The sequence below is a fragment of the Cibotium barometz genome, chromosome 61 (genome assembly GCF_041138505.1).
Source record: "Cibotium barometz isolate CiBa-2024 chromosome 61, ASM4113850v1, whole genome shotgun sequence".
In the NCBI taxonomy this organism is placed as follows: Eukaryota; Viridiplantae; Streptophyta; class Polypodiopsida; order Cyatheales; family Cibotiaceae; genus Cibotium; species Cibotium barometz.
Window position 1 is genome coordinate 21,856,221 of NC_141106.1, and position 14,552 is coordinate 21,870,772.

At 44.4% G+C, this 14,552-nt stretch overlaps 1 protein-coding gene across 4 annotated transcripts in view; it reads right to left on the reverse strand.

The window, feature by feature from the left end:
* Positions 1-2,563: 2,563 nt before the first annotated feature.
* Positions 2,564-14,552, reverse strand: part of LOC147604667 (Cytochrome c oxidase biogenesis protein Cmc1-like protein) — a 36,430-nt gene continuing 24,441 nt past the window's right edge. The window contains exons 3-5 of one of the 4 annotated variants that reach the window (XM_086794822.1): positions 3,394-3,462; positions 2,820-2,905; positions 2,575-2,597 (exon numbers count right to left, since the gene is read on the reverse strand). In XM_086794822.1, the coding sequence (XP_086650948.1) occupies positions 2,590-2,597; positions 2,820-2,905; positions 3,394-3,462 (163 nt within the window). In that variant the 3' untranslated portion in view covers positions 2,575-2,589. Of the gene's footprint in view, positions 2,598-2,709; positions 2,906-2,973; positions 3,232-3,393; positions 3,463-14,552 lie in introns of those variants that run through there. The other 3 variants (XM_086794824.1, XM_086794821.1, XM_086794823.1) reach the window with 3 other exon arrangements.

A 14,552-nucleotide genomic window follows, 5' to 3' on the forward strand; every position in this document is an offset into this window, starting at 1 on the left:
TAACAAACACACCCTAATCTACTCAATTGGAGCTCAAAGCTTATGCTTTTGAAGTGATAATCACTCCTATAAGCCACTTCGGCTCAAATCTAATGGAAATCGCTAATGAAATTAGATTTTTCCCTTTGAATATTTCAAATAGAATGTCAAACCTAAAACAAAACAAAATCAAATAGCAAAAACAAAAGCAACCAAAGACTTCAAAACCGATTATCTTTCAAGTTGTGATGGTCTATTCGATACCATGCAATGTTGGGTAAACCCAACATCCACGAATGGATAGAAATAGGAGCTAGGCTAGTCCCTATTGTCGCAACCAAATACGTTCACGACACGAACTTACCTTAGCCTATGCCAAAAGAAGTGCCATTTTGTACTTCGTGGTAGAGCCATACATGCAATTTTCCTTGTGGATATGTGAGCGTGTCGATCACATCCTCTCCTTGTTGTGATAGTGAGGCAACTCCATGACTTAAGGAGTGAAGGTAGAGTTCCCTTCGCCTAGATGGAGGCAAGAAGTGGCCTTCGCAGTTATTCTCTCTCACATGAAGTGGGTAGAGGAAAAGATCATGAGAGAGAGAATCAATTCTATTCATGTAAGAAACCATCAAACTATGCAAGAATCCAACAAAACACAAGTAAGCAAGCAAGTAGAGAAGCGGGAGAGCTCACAAGTATTTCATCGCACAAAGAATGAATGTGTCTTGCTTATTGTCAAAACTGACTTATACACAAATGGCTAGCATTCACACTAGGCCAGACAGAATGTAAAGAAAGCTCCATGGCCATTAGTTCATGTCTTAAAACAAGAATGTACACAAAGTTTGTGAGCGCCTTACAGTAGGACGAGCGAGGGAAGTGGTTAACACTTTTGCTTTGGTGATGATGGAAGAGCCATTGAGCAAAAGGAGAGGGGGCTTAAAGAGAAGGGGACTATGAGAGCCATGAAAGGCCTCTAGTTAGATAGGCTTAGGTAAAAAAAGCTTACAGGATGTAAAATATGCACGTCTTGGAAAACTGGGTTTTGAGTGTGGAGGATATGGTGCTTTACAGCATAACTTTACCCATTGGAACAACATGCAAGGGGGGCTCAGAGATACAACTTTGTGCCTGGTTTTGTTAGTAAGGGTTTAGCACCTTGTTCTAAAGATGAAGTTTTGCATGAATTTCAAGCTTGGCTCCTGCACTTTCAACGAGTAGTGCAATTTCACCCAAGACACCCTTGCCTCCAAGGGAGGAGATGGTGTAAATCTCTTTGTGTAGGTATTGCAAAGCAGATCCCCATCCACACACAATATGGTGCCTAGCAATGTGAACTTAATCAAAGGTTAACTACAAGGTAAGTCCTAGCATAACCCCTTTGTACAAACTGCAAGTCCACCTTGGCTTATCATTTCGGCATAGCTCAAATGCTTGGCAAAGATGTTGAGCTCCATATAAGCGAACTTCTAGTAGGGAAAGGAGAAGGGAATTCACTAAAACCCAACCCTAATGATAGGATTGCAATAAAAGATAAGTTTGAAATTTTAAAACCTACAGACTCCAAATAATTTCTTGCTTGGCATGGTAGAGCTGCGACTGCATTTACAAGCTTTTAGGTGGTGGTAAGTATGGTGAAGCATGGGACAAAGCACGGCTGCCAGCCCATTGCTAGCAAGTTATGCAAGACACCATATGGCTTATGACAGTCGATATTACAAAGAGAATCCAAAGTACATAAATCAAACCTTGCATTGGAATACAACATACTAGAGCATCCAATTACACAAATCTATATTCCTATATTTACAAGAACCTTTCCAAGAAAGGAAATGTTCCTTGGGTCTTGTAATGAGGAAGTGTGTCAACTCTGAGTCAAACCCATTACCTTGAATTTGAGACTCAACCCATTATCAAATCTTCCAAGGGGGGATATAAATTTAATACTTCTAAGCAACGTTCGAGAAAATTGTAACCCCAGCTTATCCTTAAACAGGTCTCTAAAAGGAATTGGGTTGGTTAATCAAACTGCAATAATGGTGTAAAATTTTATAAAAATGAAATAATAGTGTTGAGTACAGGTTGGTTAATCAAAATGCAATAATGGAGTAATTTTTTTTTAAAATGCAATAATATTGTCTTCCAAACAAAATTAAGCTCCTTGATCATTGCTTCTGAGGGCCTATGAATACAAACTTTTACTTAGTGTGAGATTAACTTGGTAGCATATTACAATTTACAGTGCATCATCATGTACATCTCAAACAAGTCATACCTTGCTAAGCTATATTGTTGGTTCTTCCATAACACACACAAGATTCTGCAATTACTTAAATTAGGGCGCGAGTCTTTACAAACTATTTCTGAAAACAAGTACATTATAATATAAAGTATATACCAGAGTACAGCTGATACTATGATAAGAGTATACTTTTCTAAAAGAGGAGCAAGTCGCCTCCAAACACAGTTATAAATTTCATTTAGCAATACTTCAGCTGAGAAAAATATCCCAATGAGTTCATGTTGACAATCAAGATTAATGATACATCGAACCCCGTACACTTATGGCTTTTGTATAGATGCACAGTTGAATATGCACCTACACTTTTTTTAATACACTGCAAGAATATCAAGTCAACAAGATGGCATTGTTTTACATAATCAATATAGAAGAGCCATGGTCTAAGAAATGTGCACATTCTGACACGCACATGCAAAAATCACATTAAGCTAAAAGTACACACATCAAATATAAGTGGATATGTCATTTCTAGTTGGATTGAAGCCTGAAGGCAAGGCAACACTCGAGGTTGAAATAAAAATGATACTAGATTTTTTACCAAGAAATAAAAGAGCACTACTTGGCAGACATGAGGTTGCAAAAACCATTAGAAAGCAGCAGCAGCAGTGGTGATGATGACAATCTCTATCATGACATATGCACACATGCACAAAAATAAGGGGATGTGTCATTCCAGTAACATTGAAGGCAAGACCTGTAACCCACTGCAACAATTGAAATTGAAACTAAAGAACAATAGTATCGCAAAAACCAGTTCAAGGCAGCGGCAGCACCCATAATGATGGTGAAGAACACAAAGATGATGTATTCTATCATAGTGTATGAGCATGTGCACACATGCACACAATGCTTGTAATAAAGAACCACATTTGGTCTCCTTAAAACTACCGTGTGCTAGATACCAACTAAGACGCATCTATGTTTTGTTGTGTCCCTGGGCATTGCAACTTCTTCGATCCCACAAAGGTGTCATAGCTGTCTGTTGTTAGTATCTCAAGCATGAAGAATAGAGCTCAAAAATGCGTAAGTCTGATTCAAGAACTTGCAAAACTCGTTGTGGTTCAGTTGTAAGTTGAGCAGAGAGGATGACCCTTACAACTTAAAGCACTTACAGTTGTTTCTTAGCTTCTTGCTCCAATGCATAGTTCTTCTTGTATTCCTCTAAAACATCATCGTTTGTACTGCAGATAAACCACATGAGAATTTAGCTGAAAAATACAAAGCATAAATGTAACCCGACATGTTCTTGGTGAGTGCAGCAAAGCTAATATATTAACCATGTTACTCACAAAGACACCACGTAAAGAGGCAATTGAGTAACATGTCACGTGCACCATCTGTCCTAGGGTGCTACGTGGACATTTTCCTTCATCTAGGACAGAGGATCCCTTTTCTTATGGGCCTTGAGCATGTGGTGAGGGACAGATTGCCAAGCGCCATCTAGGTCATTAGGGTTTGGTCCGGTTGTGCATGTCCTTTGTAACCCTCTTTGCATGAGATAATGTTGTACAAGCCTACTGGACACTTATTATGGTCGGGTGTCTGGGACAGCCAAGTCTAGGGTCAAGTCCTTGCCCAAGTCCCAGGAAAGTGTGGTGTGCCATGTGTGAAAGCCACATTGTCATGTGGTCACTAGCGATGGTCATTTAGGGGCCATGGTGGCTGTGGACAGCCAATAGGCACCCTTTGAGTCCAGGACCTAAGTAGGCATTGGGTAATGTCTGGACATGGGAGAATAGGGTGGACCTTTTACAGGCAGACATCTCTGGAGTCAGCAGAGTGCTTTGTGGATGTGTGCCAACTGGCACACCTTTTTATGGAGGCTTGGGCCAACCCTAGATCAGCCAGAAGTCTATAAATAGTGGCTTGGGGGCTGAGTATTATCCTCTTGTCAAAGCCCAACAGTGGAGCACATACCCTCAGCCATAGTGCATCCAGGAGGGGAGAACGCACCCAAGAAGAAGGGCAACCAAGTCATCATCTTCAGCCAGGCACCTGTGGTGTTAATGCACACCTCAAGGGCAGCCAGCAGGCAGCATTTTGCAGGTCTTACAAACGCAGCCAAATGGTAGCTCCTGGGCAAGGAAAACACACCATACAGGGCAGCCAGTGGCAGGTCAACACAACGGAGTACCGACAGCAAACGCACCTCTACATGGCAGCCCAAAAAGTCCCAAATCAGGTCCATATCAGTCCATACATGTGGACAGTAAGTAAGTTGTGTTGTACATCCATTTTCTTGATATATAATCGAGCAAATACACCAGCCAGCAGTGGGGGCCCTTGAAAGCGTGGATTGGGACCCGACCAAGTGTTCCTGTGTACTTCTCTCAACCCTACAAGGTGGCCAGTGGCAAGTCATGTTAGAAGTCATCTCCTGTCCAGTTTTATACACCAGGGCCTTTGTTGTGGGTGTGCCCGCCCTTATGAGGTGTTTTCCCATTTTTCCCCACTCTCCGTATTTTTCCCCTATTTTTTCCCATTTTTCTGAGGCTTGGGAGGGCTGCCAGGTGATGCCAGGAGCACCCTATTGCTGGCCGACTGGATCTACATCAGTCGTGGGCTTCAGGGCTGCTGGCCGACTGGATTTGATCAGTCGTGGGCACCTGTTTTGCTGGCCGACTGCATTTATGCAGTCGTGGGTCTTTTTTATCAGTCGTGGGCACTCCTGATGCTGGCCGACTGCCCTCTAGGGGGCTATATATAGGACCCTATAGAGCAGAGTTACACACCTACATCTCTCTCTCTCTTGTGCTTTTTTTCTGCCTGCGTTTTTGCTTTTGCTCTTGTGTTCCCAGATTTGGTCATCATCTCCGCTGCGTATTCTGACAAGTCAACAGGGCAGCTGTACAGACAGCAAACGTGCCACTACATGGCAGCCCAAACAGTCCCAAATCAGGTCCATATCAATCCATACAGATGACATGTCACGTGCATCCCGCACTTGGATGCCACGTAGACATTTCTGTACAGAAGGTGCAGGACCTGGGATGGTGAACTGGTCCCATGTGAGCCCAGTCCGAGGATCCATCTCAATCATCCGAGGTCAGGTGTGCATAGTCCTGCACATGAGTTCAAGGTCAGGTGTGCACTGTCCTGCACATGAAACAGTCTCCCTCTAGAATGATGTCAGTGGTTCTGTGTATCTGGTATGGTACCGGATGCCAGATCACTGAGTAGATAGTGGTTAGGACAAGGGGCCAGCCCATAGGGCTACCCCGGAGCTGAGTGTGGGCATGGGAATGGGAGTGACCTGGGATGGTGAACTGGTCCCATGTGAGCCCAGTCCGAGGATCCATCTCAATCATCCGAGGTCAGGTGTGCATAGTCCTGCACATGAGTTCAAGGTCAAGTGTGTTAGAAGTCATCTCCTGTCTATTTGTATACACCAAGGCCTCTGTTGTGGGTGTGCCCGCCCGTATATCATTTTTCCACACTCCCCGTATTTTTTCCCTATTTTTCCCATTTTTTTCTAGTGGCTGGAGGGCTGCCAGGTGATGCCAGGAGCACTCTGAAGCTGGCCGACTGCATCTGTAGCAGTCGTGGGCTGTCTGAGTGCTGGCCGACTTGTTCTATGCAGACGTGGGGCACCAGATGCTGGCCGACTGCTGTTTTTCAGCAGTCGTGGACATTTACCTAGTCGTGGGCATTTTTTAGTGCTGGCCGACTGCCCTCATGGGCTTGTATATATTCCCCCCCATCCTCCTCCACTTTCTCATTCAGTTATCTCCGAGATCTTGTGTATAGAGAAGAGTTTACACACATCTCTCTGTGTTTCTTGTGCTGATTATTTTCTGCAGTCTACTTGCTCTTGTCTACCCAAGTTTGGATATCATTTCCGCTGCATATTCTGACAAAGTGTGCACTATCCTGCACATGAAACAGTCTCCCTCTAGAATGATGTCAGTGGTTCTATGTATCTGGTATGGTACCGGATGCCAGATCACTGAGTAGATAGTGGTTAGGACAAGGGGCCAGCCCATAGGGCTACCCCGGAGCTGAGTGTGGGCATGGGAATGGTGTAGAACCACCCCCATGAGGGCCAGGAAGGCCCAGGCTGGACCCACCAGCCATGGAAGGGCTGTAGGACAGTCCTAAGACAAGAATAAGGCTATTTTCAGGAGGTTACAGCCTTCGTAGGGCTGTAGGGCAAGTATGGGGCAGCCCATACAGGCTGCCCAGCCCATGGATTGTGGGCAAAGGCTATTGAAGGGAGCTAAAGAAGCTCAGCTGAAACAATTAGGGTTTCATGTGGGAGACACACGCAGAGAAGAAGCGAGAGAGAGAGAGAGAGACATGTGGGGATAAGTCAACTCACAAAATATGAGTGTGTGACTCCCCTATCACACATGTATATTTGCTCTAGTACACATAGTGCACTTAGTACATTAAAAGTACTAAGTGTACTATGTACTATTAAACTTATGGGCTAGTACACACTATAAGGGTGGGCATAATGCCTTTACCCCAACAACCTCCCACTTAAACGCAAAGTGCCCTTAAATGAAGGAAAAGAAAAATCAGCATGTACATGATAATATACAAGGCCATATCAAGGCTGAAACTGGCCTCATCCAATGCGCATCAAGTGTCTGCAATGAGCAAACCGCTCTGGAGGCAAACTCTTTGTCAACAGATCAGCTGGGTTGTCATCCGTATGAATCTTGACAAGCTGAATCAGCTTGTTCTCTATCACCTCTCTAATGAAGTCTCTATCACCTCTCTGATGAAGTGATACTTCACATCCACATGCTTCGTCTTTGCATGAAAGACAGGGTTCTTTGCCAACTGGATGGCACTCTGACTGTCACAATGCAACAATGGAATATCCCCTGTATAACCCAAATCAACCACTAACCGAGATAGCCATAATGCCACCTTGCAAGCCTCTGTGGCTGCAATATACTCGGCCTCTGTAGTAGATAAGGCAGTGCACTTCTGCATCCTGGATATCCATGACACAGCACCTCCTGTGAATGTAAACACATAACCGGTAGTAGACTTCCGGTTATCTGGATGACCGGCATAATCCGAATCCGTGTAACCATGCACTAATGCATCCTGTTTGCCAAAGCAGATGTACATATCCTGTGTGCCCTTCAGGTATCTCATGACACCTTTCACTGCTTCCCAATGCTTCTTGCCAGGGTTGGCCATGTATCTAGTAACCACTCCCACTGCAAATGCAATGTCCGGCCTGGTAGCAACCATGGCATACATGAGACTGCCACAAGCTGAAGCATACGGAATCTTGGCCATATCAGCCTTGTCACTATCCGACTGTGGGCTGTCCATAGCACTGAGTTTCACATATGGAGGCAAAGGAGTACTAGTCTTCTTCCCCCCTTCCATATTGAACCTCTGCAAAACTTTGCCAATGTATTCCTTCTGAGACAAATACAACACATGCTGATTTCTGTCCCGAAGTATCCGCATACCCAAAATGTGATTTGTATCACCCAAATCCTTCATATCAAAGGTCTAATGCAGCCTCTTCTTCAAGGCATCCATCTCTTTACGAGATTTCCCGGCAATCAACATATCATCAACATACAAGATGAGGATCAATAGACTGCCATCCAAAGCTTTCTTGGTGTATAAGCAGTGATCTATGTCACTCCTTCTGAAATCCTAGGATTTCATGAATGTATCAAATTTACCATTCCCTTGGTGCCTGTTTGAGCCCATAAAGACTCTTTTTCAGCTTGCATACAAGCTTCTCCTTTCCATTTACTGCATGACCCTCTGGCTGTTGCATATATATCTCCTCATGGAGATCAGCGTGAAGAAAAGCAGTCTTCACATCCTCATCAAAGTCCACACCATATTCTTGCTTGAAGCCCTTAGCCACTAACCTGGCTTTGTATCTTGGCTTTGCATCAGGTGCAACTTTGAGCCTGTAAACCCACTTGCATGGCAAAACCTTCTTGCCTGTAGGCAAATGCACCAACTTCCATGTTCCATTTTTGTGCAGAGAATCCATCTCTGACTTCATAGCACGCTCCCAAAGAGCCTTGTCTGCCCTCTGTAAAGCCTCCTTATAACAAGAGGGCTCCCCACAGTCAGTAAGCATCAAGTAGTCAACCCCTGGAACAAACCTGTCAGGGGGTCTGGAGGGTCTTGTGGACCTCCGTACCCAATGATCATCATTTGCAGGTTGCTGTCCAGCCTGCATATCACCTATTGGTGGCTCCTGTTCCATGCCATAAGGTTGAAAGATCATGCCCGGTATCTCCTGTAACTGTGGGATATCCATTGGGATATCTTCTGCCATCTTTGGCTGTCCATTTGGACCATTTTCAGCACCATTTAAGGGCTGGTTTTGTTGCTGTAATGGCTGATTTACAGCCCTTGGTTGTTGTCCATGATGTCCATCATCATCAAAGATGACTCTGCCAGGCTCTTGTTGCCTTGTAGGTTCCTTATACATGCATGTTTCATCAAAAATGACATCATTGCTACGTATAATCTTTCTATTCACTGGATCCCAAAGTCTATACCCCATTTCACCTCTGTTGGGTTTTATGCTGTGTATGCACCCAGAGGAGTGCTAGTGATCATCAGTAGGTTACTGGGGCACTTTTTACTTCAGTTAGTGGAGGTTTTTTCCCCCAGTTTAGTTCATTTTCACTTATATGCAGTTTATAAGTGTTTTGGTCCACCCGGCACATTTATGGCCGGTCATGTGAACACTTATCCTTTAGGGGTCACTATCATGTGGCTTGTACTTCATATTTTTCTATTATTGAGATATCTATAGCAGTCGTGTTCTCTCCCTGCTGGTTTTCTATGCTTGTTTTCTTTCTGTAAACCCTAACCCTAACCCTGTTTAGGTCTTCATTTGGTATCAGAGCCAAGAAGCTTGCTCCTGCCCTGCCCGTACACAACCAGTACACTTGTTGCTGCTGCCCGTACAGCATACACACATTCAGTCAAGCGCCGGCCTCTGCTGCTGCACGTACTTCTGAGCGCCGTACTCCTGAGCTCCGTACAGTTTCTGTACAGTCCGTACAACTGTACCTGTCCGTACCAGTTCGCCGACTGCAGCTAACAGTACCCGTACTGTACTGCAGCTCCTGTTCCAGTCAGCGCCGCCTTCAACTACACAGTGCGCCGCCTTCAGCTACACCTGTCAGCGCTGCCGTACAGCAGCTTCCGTACCTGACAGCGCCGTCGCACTGTACCAGCCGGTTAACAGTCAGCACCGCCGACTGTAACTGTCAGCGCCGACTGTTCTTCTCACTGCCGACTTCAGTTGGTACTGTACCTGGCGACTGTACTTGGCGACTGTACTTGGCGACTGAACCTGCGCATGCTGTGTACTTGCTTCAGTACCCGACTGTACCTGCTTGGACTGTACCTGCTTCGACTGTACCTGCTATGCGACTTCCAGATCTGCAGAGTACCCATACGCACTGTTCAGTACAATGCTCTGTCTGAAAGTACATCCGTCGTACTTTCACCGTACCTGCAATCTGCTCCGTACAGTACACTGTACCTGCACAGTACAACAGTCATTTGCGTTGAAATCTCAACTCTGGTAAGCAGTACAAGTCTTGAATATTGGGCATTTTTATTTTCTCTGTGAAAATATACAGGCACAACAGGCAGATTTTCTAGCAAGGAAATATACAGGTTTTTTGCACAGTTTGGGTGCAGCAAATTTTGGGGCATTTTGGCATTGTGTACGCCATTTGCTGCTCTACTCAGTCATTGGTGCATTAAGCTGCACATTCAGAGGATAGAGAGTGCAGGCAGATTTGGGTAAACTGTATTCAGTGGAGTACAGTTGTTATCAGGGTTTTTGCTTTTGGGTTTTTTGGTAAACAGGTACAACATTGTGCGTAAAGCATAATGGCAAATCAACAGCAAAGTGATGCATTCACATATTTGTCTAAGGAAGACAAATTGGATGGCACGAACTACTCCTTGTAGAGTTTTATGCTGAAAAATGTGCTTGTGGCAAAAGGTCTTTGGGATTTTGTTAGTGGTGATGAACCACGTCCAGGTCCATTGGCTCCAGAGACTCCTCCCCAAGGGGGTGCTCGTGGACGAGGACAACAGGTACAGGCTCCAGGACAGCCATTGCCTGTTCAGAGAACAAATGCTCAAAAGACATGGGATGCCAGGGATGCACAAGCGTTGTCACTCATTGCATTGTCAGTTCAGAGGTCCATTATACCTCATATTCGTTCAGCTGGCACTTCACAGAATGCATGGGTGACTTTGGAGCAAATGTATGCTGCTCGTAATGAGGCTAGGATCTCATTTTTGAAAAGAGAGCTGGAAAATCAGAAAATGAATGAAGGAGATGATATGTCTAGCCACTTGAACAAGCTGCAGGATTTGAGAGAGCAACTCATCAATGTGGATGAGATTATTCCTGAGACACAGCTTGTGTCCACCATCTTGCACTCTTTGCCAAGATCTTACTTGGCTTTCCATACCTCTTTGAACCTCAGCATGAGGAATGCTGTTGAACCCCTCAAGTATCAGGAACTTGTTGCTCTCTTACTACAAGAGGAGCAAATGAGGAAGAATATGAATATGAACACAAATGCTGAACAAGCATTTACTACAGGTCAAAAGGGGAAAGGGAAATCTCAGCCAAAGAGTGCAAATCAAAATTCAGGTGATGGTGGTTCTTCACAGGATACCAAGAAAAGTGATGGACAGCCCAAGAAGAAGGGCAAATGTCATTACTGTAAGAAGCCAGGTCACTACATCACGGAATGTAGGAAGAGGATTGCCAAAGAGAAGGCAAAGGAAGCTGGGATGTCTGTTAATGATGCTCCTAAAGCTCCTCCAGAGACTGCTTCTTTTGTTGAGGACAGGGATTACTGTTTCTATACATGCAGCTATGATGCCTCTTGGTCTTCACAGGCACTCAGTATGACAGAGCATGCATGTACTTGGTATTTTGATAGTGGTGCCTCAAAGCATATCACATCTCGCAGGGATTTGTTTAGTCATGTTAGCCCTGCCCCTGTTGGCAAAACTGTTCAGTGTGCCAACAATGCTTCATATCCAGTGTGTGGCATTGGGGAGATTCAGCTTACAGCCATTGATGGCTCCATTCTCCGCCTTACAGATGCCTTATATGTACCAGGGATAAAGAAGAATTTGTTGTCCATTTCTTCTTTAGCACATTGTGGAATGCAAGTCCACTTTGATGATGATAAATGCATGGTTAGAGACAAAGCAAATGCCTTGACCTTGATGCTTACTGGTACATTATGTCATGGACTTTATGAGTTGGATGCATTTCAGCCAGTGGATCAGTCTGCTTATCATGCATTCACTCTTACTCCAGCTATGGTTGATGCGGAGTTATGGCATGCTCGCATGGGGCATGTAAATTTTGGTAGTCTTATGCTTATGCAGCGACATAATATGTTTACAGATCTACCTCTCATGGAGAAGCCTCCAGATCACATTTGTGAAGGATGTATTTTGGGAAAAATGCACAGGTTTTCCTTCCCACGTGATCAGGCTCTAAGAGCAACTGCAAAGTTGCAACTTATACACAGTGATCTTTGTGGTCCCATGCAGACGAAGTCATTAGGTGGTTGCTTTTATTTTGCAACATTTATTGATGACTTCTCTCGTATATGCTGGGTATATCCTTTGACACAGAAATCACAGGTATATGATGCATTTTTGGCCTTTGTAGCACTTGTGAGACAGAGTCTGGATGCAAAGTGAAGACTCTCCGTTCTGACCGAGGGGGGGAATATATGTCACATGTACTGAATTCTTTTCTTGGGAGTAGAGGTATAAAACATCAGTATACTACTCCTTACACTCCACAGCAGAATGGGGTTGCAGAAAGGAAAAATCGGTCACTCATGGAGATGGCCAGATGTATGCTAAAGGCAAAAAGACTACCACATATCTTTTGGGTGGAAGCAGTAATGTGTGCTTGTCATATTTTGAATCGATGTCCCACAAAGGCATTGGTTTCTATTACTCCTTTTGAGGCTTGGCATGGCCGCAAGCCTTCTGTATCGCATTTTCGTATCTTTGGGTGCCTTGCATATGCACACATACCCAAAGAGTTGAGGAGGAAGCTTGATGATAAAGCCACAAAATGCATTTTTGTTGGGTATAGCCGTGAGAGCAAGGGCTACAGGTTATATGACCCACTATCCAAGAAGATATTTATCAGCCGGGATGTGATTTTTGATGAAAAATCAGAATTATCCATGGCTGGTTATGAGGTAAATCAGGCTGAAAATGATGTATTTGAAGGTCTTCTACCCATGGAGTTTCATTCCACAGTTGGTGATCCAACTCATGAGGGTAATGGACAGCCAGCAAATGATGTAGGTGGTGCAGAAATTCAGCAGCCAAATGAGCCAAGAGCTGAACCAAATATGGGACAGCAGGCACCACAGGTCAGACATATACCTAGATGGTATTTGAGGACACTACAGGACAGCCATTTAGAGGGTCCTCTTGCTGGTCGTACTCGTAGGGAGACAAGGACCAATGAGCATGCACACATCATAGATTTGAATCTGGTTATGGCAGCCAGTTTACAGGATGATGATGAGCCTGATTCATTTGTGGATGCACGAGATAATGTGCATTGGAACAAAGCCATGCAGGATGAGATTGATTCTATTAAAAAGAATCAAACATGGGATTTGGTTGATCTGCCCAAAGGCAAGAAAGCCATTGGTACTAAATGGGTCTACAAGTTGAAAAGACATGCAGATGGATCCATTGACAGGTACAAAGCCCGTCTAGTTGCAAAGGGCTATGCACAGAAGAAGGGCATTGATTATGAGGAGACATTTGCTCCTACATCCCGTATGTCGACACTTAGGTGTGTCATTGCATTGGCTGCACATCGTGGTTGGGTTGTTCACCAATTGGACATAAAGACTGCATTCCTACATGGGGACCTCGAGGAGGAAGTTTATGTATTTCAGCCCATGGGATTTGCAGAACATGGTCATGAGGGGAAAGTATGCAGGCTGAAAAAGGCCTTGTATGGTTTGAAACAAGCTCCACAAGCTTGGTATGCAAAAATAGATGCTTTTCTACTCACTCAGGGATTTGTGAACAGTCCATCAGAGACCACTTTGTATGTGAAGAAAGAAGAGACAGATCTGCTGGTCATCAGTCTTTATGTGGATGATCTCTTGCTCATGGGATCAAATGATGACAAAATTGCAGCATTTAAAGAGATACTGCAACAGACATTTGACATGTCTGACTTGGGCCTTGTACATTACTATTTGGGCATACAGTTTGTGCAGGATAACAGAGGCATTGGGTTGTTGCAATCACGTTATGTTGCTAAACTTCTGGAGAAGTTTAAATTTCAGGATTGCAAGCCTATTAGTACTCCTATGGAGCCTGGGATGAAACTGTCACTACAAGATGACAGTGTTTCCTTTGATGCCACTACATATGCTCAGGCTGTTGGGTGCCTCATATACTTGTGTAATACAAGGCCAGATATTCAGTATGCAGTCTCTCAGTTGAGCAGATTCATGCACAGCCCACGGTTGTCACATTGGCAAGCTGTGAAGCGTGTATTCCGTTATTTGCAGGGTACCTTGTCTCTTGGGTTGCTTTATCCTGAGGGGGGTGACATGCAGTTACATGCTTACAGTGATTCAGATTGGGCTGGTGATTTTGATACCAGACATTCCACTAGTGGGAATTGTTTCTTCCTTGGCGCTTCATGCATTTCTTGGCTAAGCAAGAAACAGACCACAGTGGCCACTTCATCTTGTGAGGCAGAGTACAGAGCAGCCTACACTACTACTGTTGAGTGTGTTTGGCTGCGTCGTCTTATGACTGATATGGATATTTCAGTGGAGGAGCCTACACCTATCTATACTGATAGTCAGAGTGCCATTGCTGTGGCCAGGAATCCTGTGTTTCATGCTCGCACGAAACACATTGAGATTCACTATCATTTTGTTCGGGAGAGACTCCAGGCAGGAGATATCAGTCTGATCTACTGTCCTACAGATCAGAATGTGGCAGACATCTTCACCAAGGCATTACCACGTCCGAAATTTGAAGCATTCCGCAATGCTTTGAATTTGTTTCCTTTTGGTGGATGATGTACAGTGATCACATATCACTCCAGGGGGGTTTGTTGGGTTTTATGCTGTGTATGCACCCAGAGGAGTGCTAGTGATCATCAGTAGGTTACTGGGGCACTTTTTACTTCAGTTAGTGGAGGTTTTTTCCCCCAGTTTAGTTCATTTTCACTTATATGCAGTTTATAAGTGTTTTGGTCCACCCG